Source organism: Mus caroli, chromosome X, assembly GCF_900094665.2.
Source record: "Mus caroli chromosome X, CAROLI_EIJ_v1.1, whole genome shotgun sequence".
In the NCBI taxonomy this organism is placed as follows: Eukaryota; Metazoa; Chordata; class Mammalia; order Rodentia; family Muridae; genus Mus; species Mus caroli.
Window position 1 is genome coordinate 44,228,134 of NC_034589.1, and position 16,821 is coordinate 44,244,954.

Sequence of the window (16,821 nt, forward strand, 5' to 3'; positions counted from 1 at the left end):
AGAAGAAGAAGAAGAAGAAGAAGAAGAAGAAGAAGAAGAAGAAGAAGAAGAAGAAGAAGAAGAAGAAGAAGAAGAAGAAAGAGGAGGAGGAGGAAGAGGAAGAGGAAGAGGGGAAGAAGAAAGGTGAAGGAGAAAGAGAAAAACAAAAATAATAATAATAAAACCAATATGACATTCAAAGGGGAGAATCACGATTTTATTCATTCCAATGCAACTAAATTATTTGAAGAAGGCAATTCTGACTTTCAGGAAAACAAATCCCATGTGTAGCCTTTTACTCAGCTTTCAGTTGAACGCTGGGAACTTATGAGCCAGTTTTCTACAGTGGCTTTAGACAAGGTGCCTAGGACACATGATGCCCTTGTTGAGCTGAGCAGAGCAAATCTGGCTCCATTAAATAGTTTAGCTGAGCTACACACCTTTAGCTTTCTACATAATGAAAATACACCCCTTTCTCCACAGGAGGAAATTCTGGAACCCAAAAGTGTGATATCAGTCTCACCCTAATGGATCTCATGACATGTAGTTCTCTAAGCACCTCACTAATAATTTCTCAAAATCGTTTGGAATAAACAGACATCTCACTCAAAGCTGCACGTATGCAAATTCTGGCACTTTAAATGGATTCTGTCCCTAAGTGCATAAACCAAAAAGCATGGAAGCAATTGGATTAGGAAAGCAATGCTTAAAAAAAATCCCTCTAATTGGTATTAAGTCACAAAATATTGTCAAACACACATCGCTTGCCTAATTATTTTGTGTGTGCATGTTTTTAACTTCATAACTTTTTAACTTCATAAACATATAAATGAGAAAGAGATGCAGAATTAATGCACATCCATATGGTGAGAAATATAGAAACTGCCAAAAGATTGTAAAAATCTTATACTAATCTTAAACTCATCTGTATTCTTTTGTTTTGTTTCTTGTTTTTCTGTTTAAGGTTAGTTGGTTGGTAGATTTCTGTTTGGTTGGGGTTTTTGTTTGTTTGTTTATTGTTTCTGGAGTCTTTTCTTTCCTTCAAAGTCACAATGAATAAAATGAGGGTGGTAAATGCTATGTATGGATATTTACCTAAGAGAAAAACACACAGTGATGGTTTTATTTGAAAATAAAAACATTAAAAATCATCGTTCAGTGTCACATTCTCCCATCTATGTGCTGCTTATACATAAAATCTTTTATATATGTTCACCATAGTTTTTATTGACTTAATTTTTCTTAAATAGCCCAGTGTACAGCATTCAGCCCATTATGCTTCATTTGAACATGTGCTAATGAACTACCACAGTCTATTGTACTCTTGGAATATACCTGCATCAAAACCAGTCACAAATACTGTCTGCACAATTATTTGGCCAAAAAAAAAAAAAATAGAAATTGTTCAAGCAGGCTTATCAGCCATCAACATACTCTGCTGCATAATCTTACATTCAGCTCTGAGTCTCATCTAAGTGGGTACCAGCCCAAACACCCACTGGCCTCTGGGTCTACAAAGCATGAGCATTCTTCCATGCCTTCAAGCTAATTTTTTTTGCCATTCACACTAATAATGCCTACCAGGCTAGAAGGCTTTTGCTAATTTGCATGTTCACTTAGTGACACTCTTGAAGGGAAGGAATGGTCACACTTGCTACTCTCGCTCACTTGGTTATTTTACTAACCAAATATATTTGTATTTAATTCATGATGAGGCCATAGGATAAGAACAGGCTCTCAAATATCTTTTCTGGTTTTAAGAGAAAGTCTCTATTCCACTGACTCCTCTGCTCCCATATGACATGAACCACCCTGGTTGAACGCAGTGGCACTGGGTCTACACAGACCAAATGCAGAAGAAAAGAAGAGAAAAAGATGCCCATTTACAGAAAAGTCATGACCAATCATGACATATTACTAATAAAATGACAGCAACATTACAGAAGTGAAGTGTTTACCTCCTTACAATCTCCCAGAGTGTACAGCATATTTTAAGTACAGATAGGGAAGAAATTCAACTATAGTTAAAAGCTTTTAACATCACTTATTTGTTTTCTTGCTTTTTTTTTTGATTTTGTATATATATTTGTTTGTGGAAATGTGGTCTTGTTATGTTGCCCAGACTGTCCCTGAACCCCTGAACTAAAAAAACCCTTCATCTCAGCTTCCTGGATACCCAGACTATGAATGCTGGGTCACCATATCTACCTCTTTTTTTTTTTTTGGAATGTTTCCCCTGTACTATGGTTTGAATGTTTAAGAAAAATGTCCTCTAAAGATTCCTGGTCTGTGGCTTCTTCATAGCCAGGCGATGGGCTTGGGCTGAAAGACTCGCCTGGAGGCACACGCTAGGAAGGGACTTTGTGTCCGTGCCCTCTTTGCTGCCTGGATGCCATAAGGTAAAGAACTTGGTCCCTCTGCTTCACCAGGGTCTAGAAAGAAGTAGAGCAATCTTGCCAAGAGATGAGGTCTCTCAAACTATTAGCCTCCCTTCAGTTGCTTTGCTTACTTACGTGTTACAGTGACAGAGGAAAATGAATATGAGCAACACACCCTAAAACACTATCCTTCATCCCTCTGTAAAAATCAGTCTTGAAAGCATTTGAAATAAATTAGCTGTCTGAGCATTTATTTAAGAGAGAAAAAGAGGAATAGCAAAGTTCACTTCAAAGAGCAACATTTTTTTTTTATTTTTCTTTGTCATATTTTTTATTAGATATTTTCTTTATTTACATTTCAAATGTTATCCCCTTTCCTGGTTTCCCCTCCAAAAAACCCCTATACCCTCCCTCTTCCCCTGCTCACCAACCTACCCACCCCTGCTTTCTGGCCCTGGCATTCCCTATACTGGGGCATAGAACCTTCACAGGACCAAGGGCCTCTCCTCCTACTGATGACCAACTAGGCCATCCTCTGCTACGTATGCAGCTAGAGCCATGAGTCCCACCATGTGTACTCTTTGGTTAGTGATTTAGTCCCTGGGAGCTCTGGGGATACCGGTTAGTTCATATTGTTGTTCCTCCTAGGGGGCTGCAAACTCCTTCAGCTCCTTGGGTACTTTCTCTAGCTCCTTCATTGGGGACCATGTGCTCCATCCAATGGATGGCTGTGAGCATCCACTTCTGTCTCCTGAGAGGCTCTGCCAGTGCCTAACAAACATACTTTTAAAAGTATGTATGTGTGTGGCAGTGGTGGTGCGGTCACACACAAGGCCACCTCCATGAGGAGGTATCAACAAGTATGGACATGCATGTGGAGAACCAAGATCAATGTCATCCTTAATCACATTATATGTCTCTCACTGAACCCAGAGCTCACCAATTCAGCTAGTAAGCCTTGGGATACGCCTGTCTCCATCTCCTAAGCACATCTCTATAGTCATGTGGGGGCCATATCAGGCTTTTTTCCCCTGCATGCTGGGGTTCGAATGGCTCTAATAGTCATATCAAGTCTCCATTCCACTTATAATCAGTAAATTCTTTTGTAAGTTTTTCTGCTTATTTAGTAGACCCAGGAAGCTCTAAAGCAGGCCAGGTGTTCTGAATACTTTTATATACTGTTCCAATATTCTCTGGCTGATTAGATTTAGAAGAAAGGAGGGGAGGGAGGGGGAGAGGGACAGGGAGGGAGAGGGAGCAGAAGACAGAGAGAGGGAGGGCAAGAGAAAGAGAGAGAGAGAACAATCCTGTTATTTATCTGTAAGTAGATTTTTTTAAATGTCTACCTCAAAGGGTTGTTCTGTATATTAAATGAAAAACTATGTATAATGTTCCTTTCTTGGGACTTAAATAAGCATATACTCCAAAATGGCGATAGATATTCACCACCAATCATGCCAAACTACCTGGATTAAGCAAGCACTGTACAGCCATTCACATGGGCTGATTTGCAGTTCAATTTTGCCTGTAAATTAAGAAACCTGCCAGCCGGGCGTGGTGGCGCACGCCTTTAATCCCAGCACTTGGGAGGCAGAGGCAGGCCGATTTCTGAGTTCGAGGCCTGCCTGGTCTACAAAGTGAGCTCCAGGACATCCAGGGCTACACAGAGAAACCCTGTCTCAAAAAACAAAAAAAAAACAAAAAAAAAAAAAAAAAAAGAAAGAAAGAAAGAGAGAGAGAGAGAGAGAGAGAGAGAGAGAGAGAGAGAGAGAAAGAAAGAAAGAAAGAAAGAAAGAAAGAAAGAAAGAAAGAAAGAAAGAAAGAAAGAAAGAAACTTCCCATAATCTGTGAAAAATCTGATTGGCAATACCTACTAATGTTCCTTTGTATGCACTCAAGCATAATCCAGTGTTCTGTACCTACTGGACTGGAAACAACAACCAGTTATTAAACAATACTGCATAGGGTCTGTAACATTATTTCTTAGGGGCTAAAGAGATACTTCAGAGGTTAAAAACAGGCATTTCAGCCAGGATGGTGGTACACACCTTTAATCCCACTCAGAAGGCAGAGGGATTTCTGTAAATTCAAGGCCATCCTAGTCTATCTCACCCATATAGTGAACTCCAGGACAGCTATGACTACAGGACAGTAGAGAGATACCATGACTGAATAAATAGTAGTAGATAGATAGATAGATAGATATAAAAATAGAAAAAAAGAACGTGCATTGCTCTTATAAAGAACCTGAGTTCAATTCCCAGCATCCACATCAGGCAGCTTGTAATTGCTTTTCTAAACTGGGCGTGGTGGCACACACCTTTAATCCCAGCACTCGGGAGGCAGAGGCAGGTGGATTTCTGAGTTGGAGGCCAGCCTGGTCTACACAGTGAGTTCCAGGACAGCCAGGGCTACACAGAGAAACCCTGTCTCGAAAAACCAAAAACCAAAAAACCAAAAAAACAAAAACAAAAACAAAAAAACAAATAATTGCTTTTCTATAACTCTAGTTCCAGGGGACCCAGTGCCCCTGGTCTCCTTGAACATTTGCATTCATGTATGCATAAACACACATATACACACAGAATAAGAAATAAAATAAATCTGTTTTAAACATGTTATTTGTTTACCTGAGTTTGTAAATCCTAACTTTAGAGTTTATTACAAAGAACATTTTCAAAGCATTCCAGAAGTACATGAGAAAAAAAAATTGTATTTATTCAGTTTGATGTAAATATGTGTATATAAGCTAGATGTTATATGTATATCTACATAGTTATATATTTTATATTGAGCTTATTCAAATCTTCTACATTTTTGTAATTTTTGTTCATCTATTAGTTTTTAGAAGAAATCAGTAGATTTCATAATTTCTCCTTATCACCATTAAGTTATAAGTGTATGCAAGCACATATTTATCTGAAAATTGAAGTGGTAATTTGCTGATTTCGTTTAATGCCAAAATTTGTGCCTCAAAAAGGAAAATGCTTAAACCAGAAGAGGAACTTTTCTCACATGAAGAAATTTCACACAGTTCTGACATCCTAGCAGACACCCTTGCAAAACAGACCCACACAGTAACAATGGTGTGTCAGGAATATGTAACCCCCATCTTGTCTAGGGCTGATTCATTATGCATACCTTTTGACCTCTATTTAAACCTAAAAATGTCATTACACTGTGGATGGGCTACAGGGATCACCTGACCCTTTTTATTTGTTCCTCTTCACAATTTGACCATACTGAATGAATCTCCTTCTGTTTTTCACTATTGTCCTTTTAATTGACATACTGCGGATGAGTCTAGTTTGCTGGAGTTGACAGTACCCAGTCTTTGACCCCCAAAATTCCAATAACAATAGGGAAAAGTCAATTAATGCAAGAGATGGTGCACACAAGGCTAATCCATCTGATATAAGTCAATACACTGCACAGTTCAATTGCTCTGTGCTTCCACAGACAAGTACATGGAAGTGATTCACCAGGACTAAATTCATCACAAGCAACAGCCCAGTTCTCTCAGGCTCACTAAGGCATCTCTGCTAGTAAAATTTAAGAAGCAATCAAACTGAATAAGAAATCTTCTTTGCAGACATTTACATTGTGGAAGAGCTCAATTCTTGACAATTTAGAGTAAATGAAGTGCAAATTATTCTCTTATAACTCAGAATTGAAGCTTAAATTGTCAGTGAAAAAAAAGCTCACAGCTTAATCAGAAAAATATACTTATTGGTAATTCCCATGAGATCACATTTGATATATTTATATCATAGGATAACAAGTTCAAAACTATTACTAAGTTATAAGTAAGAAACTTATGCAGAATTTGCAAGTATTGAATTTTATTTTGAATCTGCATATATGCCTATATTTGAATATTTATAATATTCCAGAAAAAGCACAGTGGAATGTGCAAGACAGATTTATTTAGTGTAATGCTCTGAAATGTGTCAAAGTCTTCCACACTGTTCTAGGAAGCAAAATGGCAGAAATAACAACTGGATGCAGTAAGACCAACTGAATAATCTGCACAGTATAAGACCTAGAGCAAGAAAAGCTCTCTTGCCAATAAATATTTGACTGAAGCTCAGACAAATATTTCCCAAAGCTTACAATGGTATTGTTTTACATGGCATGTACCGTTAAGTGGATTATTCATTATCCTTTCCTAGGAAGAAGGGCATGCCCAGTCATGCCTTCCTTTCTAATTCAATCACTAAATACATTATTTTTCTGTTGCAGAATGTCAATATTAGCTTTTTGACCATAGATAACATTGTTTATATTGTCAAAATAACTTCTACATTGGGCATAGTTTTAGTGGCGATTCAAGAATAAGAGTATGCACCTCACTAGATGTCTACAGAGTTGGCCCACAGACATCTAGAATAACTGGGAAATAGAGTGTTCTAATGGACTTCATTTATGTCTCATTAAGGTTAAAGCTCTTATGCATAGACTCTTTTCCTGAATGAAGGCAACACATGGACTAATTGATGTTCTCACTGACTGATGTTTAGAATCACAACCCTTAACCAACCTCAAACTTTGCTCTTATAGCTAGGCAATCAGCTCACTTAAGAGTCCCATGAAGGGGCCAACATTCCAAGTCTTCTTGAAGAGCCATGATCAAAAATAAATAAATATATAAATAAATAATTAAATAAATAAATAAAACCCTAAGCCTTCTAATTCCTATTGTGGAGAACTATTAACTTCCTATTTCATTGCAACTTTCAGTAAAGAAGCAACAGTAGCAATTCACCTAGATATTTCTATGCTTTGCCGGTACAGACTTCCATGGGATGTGAGAAATAAATTAGCCAATTAGGAGAAAAATCAGCACCCAGTGCTGGACTAGTCAGACTTACCACCTCTGCCTTTCAGTGGGAGGGTTGACCATTCTCAAGCTACTCTCTTCATTAAGGGCTACCAGGATAGCAAAAGGCTAATGAAACAACCACAGATAGTCTTCAGGGAGCAAAATTCAGACATAAGTACATTTATCATGGCCACAGAAAAGTTTTATTTTAAAAAATTGGTATTACTTCCTATTTTTTGAGACAGGGTCTCACCATGTAACTCTTGCTAACCCAGAACCCAGAAATCACTACCTAGGCTTGAACTCACAGGGATTTGCCTGCCTTAGCCTCCGGAACCCTTGCTTTAAAGGTGTGTGCTACAGCTGTGTTTATTTTTATTTTCAAGGAGATGCACCCTTCGAATGAAATTCAAAATCCACAGCATATCAAAAAGAAAAGAAAAAGAATAAAAGAAAAAAGAAAAAAAAAGACATCATTCCCATGTCTCTTGAGATGCGGGTGTGTCTTCTTCCCGTCTATATTCTCTGTTACTTAGATTTAGTAGACATAGAAAGATTTTTTTTATTCCTCTTCCATTCCTCCTCTGCTTAAAAAAAGCAACACATCAACAAACAAACAAACAAACAAACGCACGCACGCTTCATCACAGTGCCCACAGCATAAAAATACAGTGACGATAGCAGGTACTCAGTGAATGGTTGTCAAATAAACAAATGAATGAGTAAAAAAAGAAATAAAATGTGTGTAGGGATTTTGTTTTCAATACCAAAGAAATAACTGATGGGTTAAAAAAATAAAAATAAAAAAACCTCTGTGGTACTGTGGACTGAACCCTGGACCTCACCCATCCTAGCCAAGCGCTCTACCACCGAGAGGACAAATATATCTCTTGTCTGAATTAGTAAATATGGCTAATGTTCTATGTTTACATTATTTAATTCATCCCCTAACAACAATTTGTAAGAATTATGACATAATTACTTGTCAGTACTGGCTACTAATATTTTATTTTTGTTCTGGTGGTAATATAGATTAGGTTTTATATTTTTGAATTAGGGTTAATCAGCGAATAGAAATAAATTTGTCCTAAGTTTAAATGCTTCTATTTGCATTTCTTTAGTACCAGTGAGACTGAGCCTTTTTTTTTTCCATGTCTGCAAACTAGTCTAGGGCCTCATGTCCTAAACTGTCTGGACATGCCCTTTGTTTCTCTAATCAATTCATAGGGTTTCTTTGCACAGAAAAGATTTCAGCCTTTTGTCTGTTGTAATTGTTGCACATATTTTCATGAGTTTGACATATGCCTTTTCATTTTGGCTTTTTCTTTCCTTTGACAGATGAACATTCTCATTTTTATGTAATCATAACTGTCTATCTTTTACTTTATTCAAACCTCCTTTCTTTGACTAAGAGTCCCATGTGTGAATTGCAGCTATCATTTAAATAATAATGCCAATTGTGAATTCAGATTAACTGGGTTCACAGATTCCCACATACACCACTAAGCTTTAACCAGGACCAGAGCCCCAATTCCCATCTCCTTACAAGCCCTGCCCACTAGGAGTCTAGGCAACAACAGTTCTCCCAGCCCAAATCAGACCCCTATCAACCTCTCTGTTTTAATCTACAGTGCTATCTCAGCTGCAGACTAGAAGTCAGAAACATACCTTTAAATACCTTTATTTACTTTTATGCTTTTAGTAATCTTCCATTATTATGTATAAGATCTTTACATACTCGCATGGGTCCATAGTCTTCATCACATGTCCAGATTCCTTGTACAGCCATTACTTGCCCAAGTGTGAACCTTCCCTAAGGTCAGGCTCCTTGAACCCAGAATGCCCAAGAGGATGGCAAGATTAGCACAAAGTCTCATTTCGCCTAAGTACTACTTTAGAGTCCCACGGGCCTTCTTAGAAGGACCTTTTCTTTTTTCTTGTTCTACCTTGTCTTTTATACTTCACAAAGGAATGGACTTTGGGAAACATTTTGTTCAAATCTCCCATTTTACCGAAAAGACATTGTGGCCACAAATAGGAATGGATCTGCTCTGATTATGAAGCCCCCTTCCCAACCATCTTTTCTATACTATACATTTCTTCACTTTAGAGGCTTTAGGCTAAAGAGGGTAACATAACAGAGGCTTTCTTGGCACTGGTTTCATCCTCATCTCCTCAACTGCTGACACAGGACCAGGGCGGCGATTATTACTTCTCCTGGTTTTTAGATTAGATCTCAATTACCACGCCACGGATGAAAAGGTCTCTGTTTTTAATATATTCTGATAAATGATTGACATTTTAAAGACATTATTAGTTTCCAGATAGTTTTCAAACAAAATACATCTTTTTTAATTAAATATCTAAAGTATCAAATTGTTCAGTTCTACTGTCAGCTTTATAAGAGCATGTCTTCCCTGGAATAAAATGGACAGCTTCATGAGATTTTATTTAATGAATGACACTGGGGAAAAGATGAATATTCTTTTAATGTTATTTCAGATTATCTTGGTTGACAACTGATACCCATAGAAAACAAACTTTAGTGTTTTAATTGCCACATCATGGCAGTAACCTTAGACCATGACCAGAAGCTAACTCAGAGTAACATTTTGTACTACCTGAGAACTTGGGAGTCTGATTAAGGATGAAACAACCTGTTTACCATCCATACCAAGGTACTAACAGTGCTAGCATTCTACAAAAGGCTCTTATTCTCTTTCATTCGTATTTTCTCTCGCCACCACCACCACTACCCCTCATTCTGCCCTTTATTATGCTTTGAATATGAATTTTCCTGCACAGGTTCAAGTTTTGAATGCCTGGCTCCCAGCTGGTGGCACTATTTTGGGAAGTGGTAGAAACTTTAGGAGATGGGGCCTGGCTCAAGGATGAGGAAAGGGGTCACTGAGGACAGATCGTTAAGGACACCTTACTCCTTCCTGCCTTTCTGCTTCCTGTGTCTTCTGTGAGGTGAGAAATACCCTCTGTCACTTGTTCCTGTTGCCTTGATATTCTATCCAAGCATATGGAGCCAAGGTACCATGAACTGAACCCTCTGAAATGGTGCACAAAGAAATTTTTCTTCCTTTTAAGTTGCTTGTATTGAGTATTTGATAAACAATGCAAAAGCTCTCATTGACAGACAACCAACCAAAGGCACTGAGGCTGGAGAAGTGGCTCAATGGTTAAAGCTACCATCTGTAGTTCCAAAGGACCCAGGTTCAATTCTCAGCACCCACATTGTTGTCAACCATCTGTAACTCTAGTCCCAGGGGATTCAACACCCTCTTCTGGTCTTTGAGAATGCTGGGCATGCACATGGTACACAGATATTCATGAAGGGAAAATACCACCCACATAGCATATAAGTATTTAACAAATAAAGACATCCTCAACCAAGGGAAGGTGAGAGGCCAATGGACCAATGCCTGGTGGACCACATGGGTGGAACTGCTTGCTGTAACAATTTCATCTTTCCCTGCCTCATCTTGCACCACATGCCTGTCTCTCGCCTCAATGCAAACCAGAAACTAGAGGGAGTACAAATAAAGGCACGGAAGGGATAATCAGGGACATAAACTCTATTCTAGATTTTTTAAACTAAAGCCACCATTTAAAAAAATAGAAAGCTTTTAATCATATTTATAAATGAATGGCTGATCCTCAAAACATAAAGCTTTTCTACATCAAGACAAAAACATTTTAGTCATTTCCTATCAATAATATGCTACCAGATTATAATGTTATCCTTCTGTGTGGCTACTAAAATTGTAGAAATGTTAAAATCTAGAATGCAGCAGATATGCAAATTCTGAGACATGTATAGCCATAGGGCTTGAGCTCAGAGCCATCCCATGGGCACCAGCCAGCAGCCTACCAAGTGAAGAACAGGGTTTGTGTGCCTTGTGAGTTTTGATTCCTCCCACAGACCAAGTGACACACTAGAGTTGACTATAAATGTAGGAAGTTTGGGTCTAGAAAAAGCCTGTAGAATTGGGGAATTTTGAACAGCTGGTGTGCAACAGTGTTTTGATACATTTTTTAAAATGGTCTCAGAAATTCTAAAATGAGCAGAACTCCTTTCTGACCTCAGGCAACATACTGGCAAACAGATGGATGAAAGGCAACTTCGAATTTTTTTTTTTTAGGAAATATTAGTCTAATAAACAACTCGAGCATTTCTCAGACTCAGTATCTAGCTCCCTCCCTTCCCTCAGTCATTCCCTCTAGCCAGACAATATGATCAGTCATTTCTATTCAACAACATATTATGAAATATCACCCAAGCACTTTACCTTCCACAGAAGCATGAAACCATTTCAGGTGTTACACTGATGGAAGGATAGAGGGCCCTCTTGCTAACCCTAATGTGGGAGAAAGGCTCACCCTCAGAAGGTGGCTACTTCCGGGACTCACCAATCTACTCACCAATTGCATCTCCAATCTAGTCTAGTCCTGTTTAGCTTTACAGAGATTTACAACATAAAAAGAAGCCTCACAGCAATCTGGCCCCAAGACCCGCTCCTGCTGAGAATAAAGCTTCCTTCCTCCAGAAATCCATTCTTCTTGGATGAGGGTGGCAAGGGTGGCCCAGCCATTCCTCTAAAGCTACAAGTGTAAAATGGCTGATAAAAGTAATAATGGAGGTGAGAGCAATTCCCACTAACATTTATCATCACTAGTAGGAGATACCTCATTGTGTTTGGGTAAAACTACTCATCAAGGTAGAGTCACTATACCAAAGAGGACGGAGTCAAACAGAAATGGAGTCAGATTTCTGCTGTGTCACTAAAAACCTCAATGACCTTGGAAACGTCATTCAGCCTCTTTGCATGTCACTCATTGCCTTCAGATAAAAAGGGAATATTCTTGTCCTGTCTGCCATTCTCCAAAAGACAGTACACATTCCCAGAGAAATAACAAGACAATATGAAAACTCATTACAAAATAGAATGTTCTCTCCACATAGACCGCACTACTAGGGATTTAGAGGTTTATTCTGTAGTCCTGAAACCAGTATGTCTACGAATCGCAAGCTGTGCAGTTGCCTCGACTACTAAATTTTCATCTCCCATGTACAGCCACACATGATGCATACACGTTATCAGTAGTGTCATCCTGCAAGCAGGGATCTCTCAATAGCCTGGAAAAGTTTGGATCCTTTAGGCAATCACTGACTAATTCTAGAGATAGGTAGAAAGGAGTGAACTAATAAAGGTACCTTGAGGTGATATTGTATTTCTCTAGGAAATTTTATTTCATTTTCATAAATACTGCACAATCCACTGACTTTTCCAAACATGGTTCTTCTTTGATTAGACTAGATGGCACTATGATATCACCCTTTGAATGCCCGAGAAAACTATATTGTCTTACAAACAATTTTGCTTCAACTGAATAGATAATTCAGACCACATTAAGAGTCTATTTGCAGATATCACACCCTGACCTACATGTTCAAAGAAACTGGTATAGGCACACATGTCATACACAATGCTAGACACAGCTATGGCTTCCACAGCAGTTAAGACTTCTAATCCCCACCACCACTGCCCCCACTGTTGTAGGTGTGGAAGTCTACTTTTGCCCTAAACATTGTTTGTGATCACTATTCTTCAGGACACCTACAAGCTAGCTAGCATAAGAGATCATTTACAGTACTGCCAGATCTGAAGGGGACTTTCTTAAGCAGCACAATGCTGTTGTGACAACTTAACACAATACTTGCCATGAACTGACACTCAGCCTTTCTGTGGCCAAGGATCTCTTGCGATAGGAAAACAAACCTGTTAGTGTAGAAAGGAAAATGAAAGTTCAAAGGATTCAGCCAGGACTCTGGCCTTTGAGAAAAGCCACTGTAAACTGGTGTGACCAGAAAACCAGGGGCTCCCTTTGCTAAAGCTAGATAGAAGAAATCATTGTACCTACAGTTCATCCTTTACAGCTACCTGTAAAACATCACTTCAGCTAGGAAATGAGGTGAGCATAGGCTGTCCACGTGAACAAAAGCAGCAGTGGCAGCAGCAGCAGAACCTTTGAGAGCCCAAGAAGTCACCAAAATGGGCAGAGCAAGACACTATGGTGATTGCTCACCAGAAGACCCCAATTTCACTCCCTGCAAGTAACTCAGCTAGACTCCCTGCCCCAGTCCAGATTTATTTTCAAGGGCTCTGCAAAACAATAGCTCTGGCTGGATTGATTTCACTCCAAAGCAGCTCCTTTTGTCCACTTCACAGCACCCCATGACCTCCAGGAACTGGCCATAGCAGCTAAACCGAAGAAAATGCCTCCTCGCTGGCTACAGATTATCCACAAACCAGTTTTTTCTATTTCATTCATTCCATGTTGGCAAGAACCTGAGCTGACCATGGATGCTGAGGCTCCTGGATTTCTGAGCCTCAGGACAAGTTCCTAGCACTCCTGTGGCTCCTGAGCCCTATGCAGGGTCCAGAGCTACTTTCCTGGTCACCGAGCAGGCCAAGTGCGCCCTTATATTCGAAAAGTATGATGGACACTTCAAGTGTGGGCAACAGTAAGGGGCACAAGATGAGAGCCAGGAGCGCTCCCTGAGTGTCCCCAAACATTGGCAGAATGACATCTGCTCTCCAGAGAAAAGTGGGGCCTGGAGGTAGGGAGGTGATAGAAGTCAGGGAAAGAAGAAAGAGAAAGGTGAGAAAGAGAGAGAGAGAAGAAAAGGGGAAAGGGGAACAGCAGATAGAAAGAGAAAGACCAGGAAAAGGAAGGAAGAAGTAACCAACAGCAGACAAGATGGGCAGAGAATTTTCCACTAGAGAAAGCCAGAAACTAAAAGGGAGGGGAGGGGGAATGCAGGACCAGGAACAGAAGGAGAACAAGCCTGGTTTTTGGGACAAGGTGCAGAAGGGAGGAGAGGATAAGGAGGATGGACCTGAGAATCTGCATGCAGAGCACAGTTCTTTAGGACTTTCTAGTGCTCAGAGTGTAGTGTCCAGTCCTTGCTGCTGCTGGGAGACTTTCCAGGCAGCCAGGCCGCTTTCCCCACACTCACTGAGCAAGCAGGCTAACCTTCTGATGGGCAGACCGGCTGTCCTGGGCTGCAGCCCAGATGCTTCCTGACAGAGCAACTAAGATAGGCTCTAGTGTCTACCCAGCAGGGACTGGGCGCCAAGGTGTACACGGGGACCCACAGCAAGTACAGAAACAGCCTTTCCCGCCCCTGGTTCACCGTGGCGCAGGTCCGTGACCTCCCTTAAGGGACTCACTGAGACTCACCTGGAAGGTCTCAGCCTGGCGTCGCGCTTGCCATCCACCACTGCCGGCACGCAGCTGGTGAGCTCGGTCCAGTCGGCGTGCAGCCCGCAGCTCCAGCCGGTGGAGAACCTGGAGAAGAGCCAGGTCTCCCTCTTACCCGGCCGGTGGCAAGTGCATTTCTTCTGCCCCACGCGGCACTCACATGGCTGCTCCAGCTGGATGTTGCGCACCAGGTGACGGCCAAAAGTGGTGCCCCCAGTCTTCTGGATGTGCAGGAACACGATCAGGTCATCGCCCTTGATGTCGAAGTCTACCTTGCGCAGGAGATCGCCGCGGCTGAAATTGTAGCGGGGTACAAACCTGGCGGAACTCTCATCCTCCGAGCGGTACGGATCCGGCACCGGGGAGCTGAACGCCTGCAGGCGGAGAAGCTGGCATTCTGTGCCGGGGCACACGTATTGGAGGACGATCACGGCAAATAGGAAGAGCATCACCAAAGCCAGCAGCAGCTTGTTAGATTTCTCATCCATGTTCCCGACGCTGGGGGAAACCCAAGCTCGTTACGTCAATCCCGCAGCTTGGCCCGTGCTCCCCTCGCTCCCGCACCGCCCCCTCCCCGTGGCGCCACCGTTGCGCCCCTTTCCCCTCCCGTCCGTACCGAGTACTCCACCACGGCGGCGGCGGCGCCCTTCCCCGCTTCCTTCCTTCCCGGCAGGCTCAGCGCTGTGGCTTCTGCCGCACACCCCCCCCCTCACCCCGACTCCATCCCGCTGGCCGTTGGCCCCCTCCCCGCGGAAAAACCCCGACCCACTCCGCGGCGTCTCGTTCCCCGCAGGATCCCTCCGGTCCTGGTCTCTCTACTCCCTAACTCACGCCACCCCTCTTCAGGCGCTGGGCGCTTCCCGCTCTCCTCTCTCGAGCTCCCATCCCCATCCCGTTGGCCCGCGGGACTCTCTGGGGCCCCGGACCCCATTTCCCTCCTTGTGCGCGAGCTGCTGACCCTAAACCCGGGCTCCCTTGGCGCGTGTCCCGTTGCTCACCAGGTGGCCTCTAGAAGTGAGCTGGGGCTTCGGGGTTCCCCAGGGGGAGAAGGAAGGAGCCCGCGGGCTGCCTGACTTTGCAAGCAGAGGCAACGCAGCCCTTTCCCGCGGAACAGTGGAGAAGGAGCCGCACCGCGGTCAGTTGCGCGCTCAACCCGTCTCGAGTCCCCCAGCCCCGCCACCACTGGCACCCTGGAACTTTGAGCCTTGCTCTCGCTCCCAACTGCCTTCCCTCCTCCCACCGCCCGGGCTCACCCTGGACCCGGAGCGAAAGCCCCACGTTCGCCCACCACGTACCTGGCCAAGGGACCGAAAATCTTGGAGAAGATCGCACTGAGCACGTGCTTGAGCGAGTGGCCCACGGCTGCCAGGCCCCGGGTGAGCAGGGCCCGGCAGAGGGAGCCCAGGTCCCAGCGTCGCCTGAGGTCGTGCATCCGCCTGCGGCGGCCTCGAGGCAGCAGCGCGAAGAGCGGGGCGCGCAAGGCTCCCGCCAAGGAAGAAAATGCCTTTGGGGGCTTGTCCTGGAGCGGCGGGGAGTTGAATCCGAGAGACACACCCCTAGGAGGGCTGGCGCGGACTGAGGCGGCAACAGACCCGGGCCGGCTTGCTGCCAATTCGGCCTCTACTCTGGAATGCCGGCGGGGACAGGTGGTGCGGGCGGGCGCTCCTTGCTCCGGTTGCAGTGGCGGCCCGAGCGCCCGGGCTGCAAACGCAGGCAGTGCCATTCCCCCCTTCAGGCAACTCAGGGTACTAAGGATCAGGAGCGAGCCTGAATTTATATAATAATGCCTCGCGCTCAAGAGCCCCAGCCACTTCACAAGCAAAAGACCTGGGTTTTCTCCTGTGTTGGAGAACGGAGGTCACTCCAGAGAGCGCATCACTCCACTTTGGCTCATAATTTCAGCCTCCCTTAAAATAGCAAAGGCGCAAATTGGACCCTTTCCCTCTCTCTTTGCCAATTTCCATTCTGCAACGGAAGAGGGGGGTATTTTCTGAAAAGGTAAGTCAGCATGGCAATAAAGCATGACTAAAAAACCTTACATGGGGGATTTTTGAGCATTTTCAAAGCACTCTCGCTCTAATGCCTTGTTCCCTTATGAATCTCATGCACCAAGCCCACCGCCCTCAGAAAGATTTCACTCACTACCGTTTATTGAATGGATGGATGTCTAACTACACACCACATCAGAGTCAGACCATCTTGCTCAAGGTGTTGTGGCATATGAAGAATCTGAAGCCCAGAGAGAATTAGATATGCACCCAAGGTCACACAGCACAGAACCGGGATTTATTCTCAGAAAACCAAGCACGATCCAACCTTTTAGTTTTTCATAATTAGAACATGTCTCTAAATAAATATGTATGGGTT

At 42.8% G+C, this 16,821-nt stretch overlaps 1 protein-coding gene across 5 annotated transcripts in view; it reads right to left on the bottom strand.

The window, feature by feature from the left end:
* The window catches only part of Hs6st2 (heparan sulfate 6-O-sulfotransferase 2), a 279,976-nt gene extending 263,545 nt beyond the window's left edge, over positions 1-16,431 (bottom strand). Inside the window, exons 1-2 of one of the 5 annotated variants that reach the window (XM_021153459.2) lie at positions 15,750-16,431; positions 14,434-14,952 (exon numbers count right to left, since the gene is read on the bottom strand). In XM_021153459.2, the coding sequence (XP_021009118.1) occupies positions 14,434-14,952; positions 15,750-16,177 (947 nt within the window). In that variant the 5' untranslated portion in view covers positions 16,178-16,431. Of the gene's footprint in view, positions 1-14,433; positions 14,953-15,070; positions 15,103-15,452; positions 15,506-15,749 lie in introns of those variants that run through there. The other 4 variants (XM_021153458.2, XM_029473693.1, XM_029473695.1 and 1 more) reach the window with 4 other exon arrangements.
* Positions 16,432-16,821: the final 390 nt, after the last annotated feature.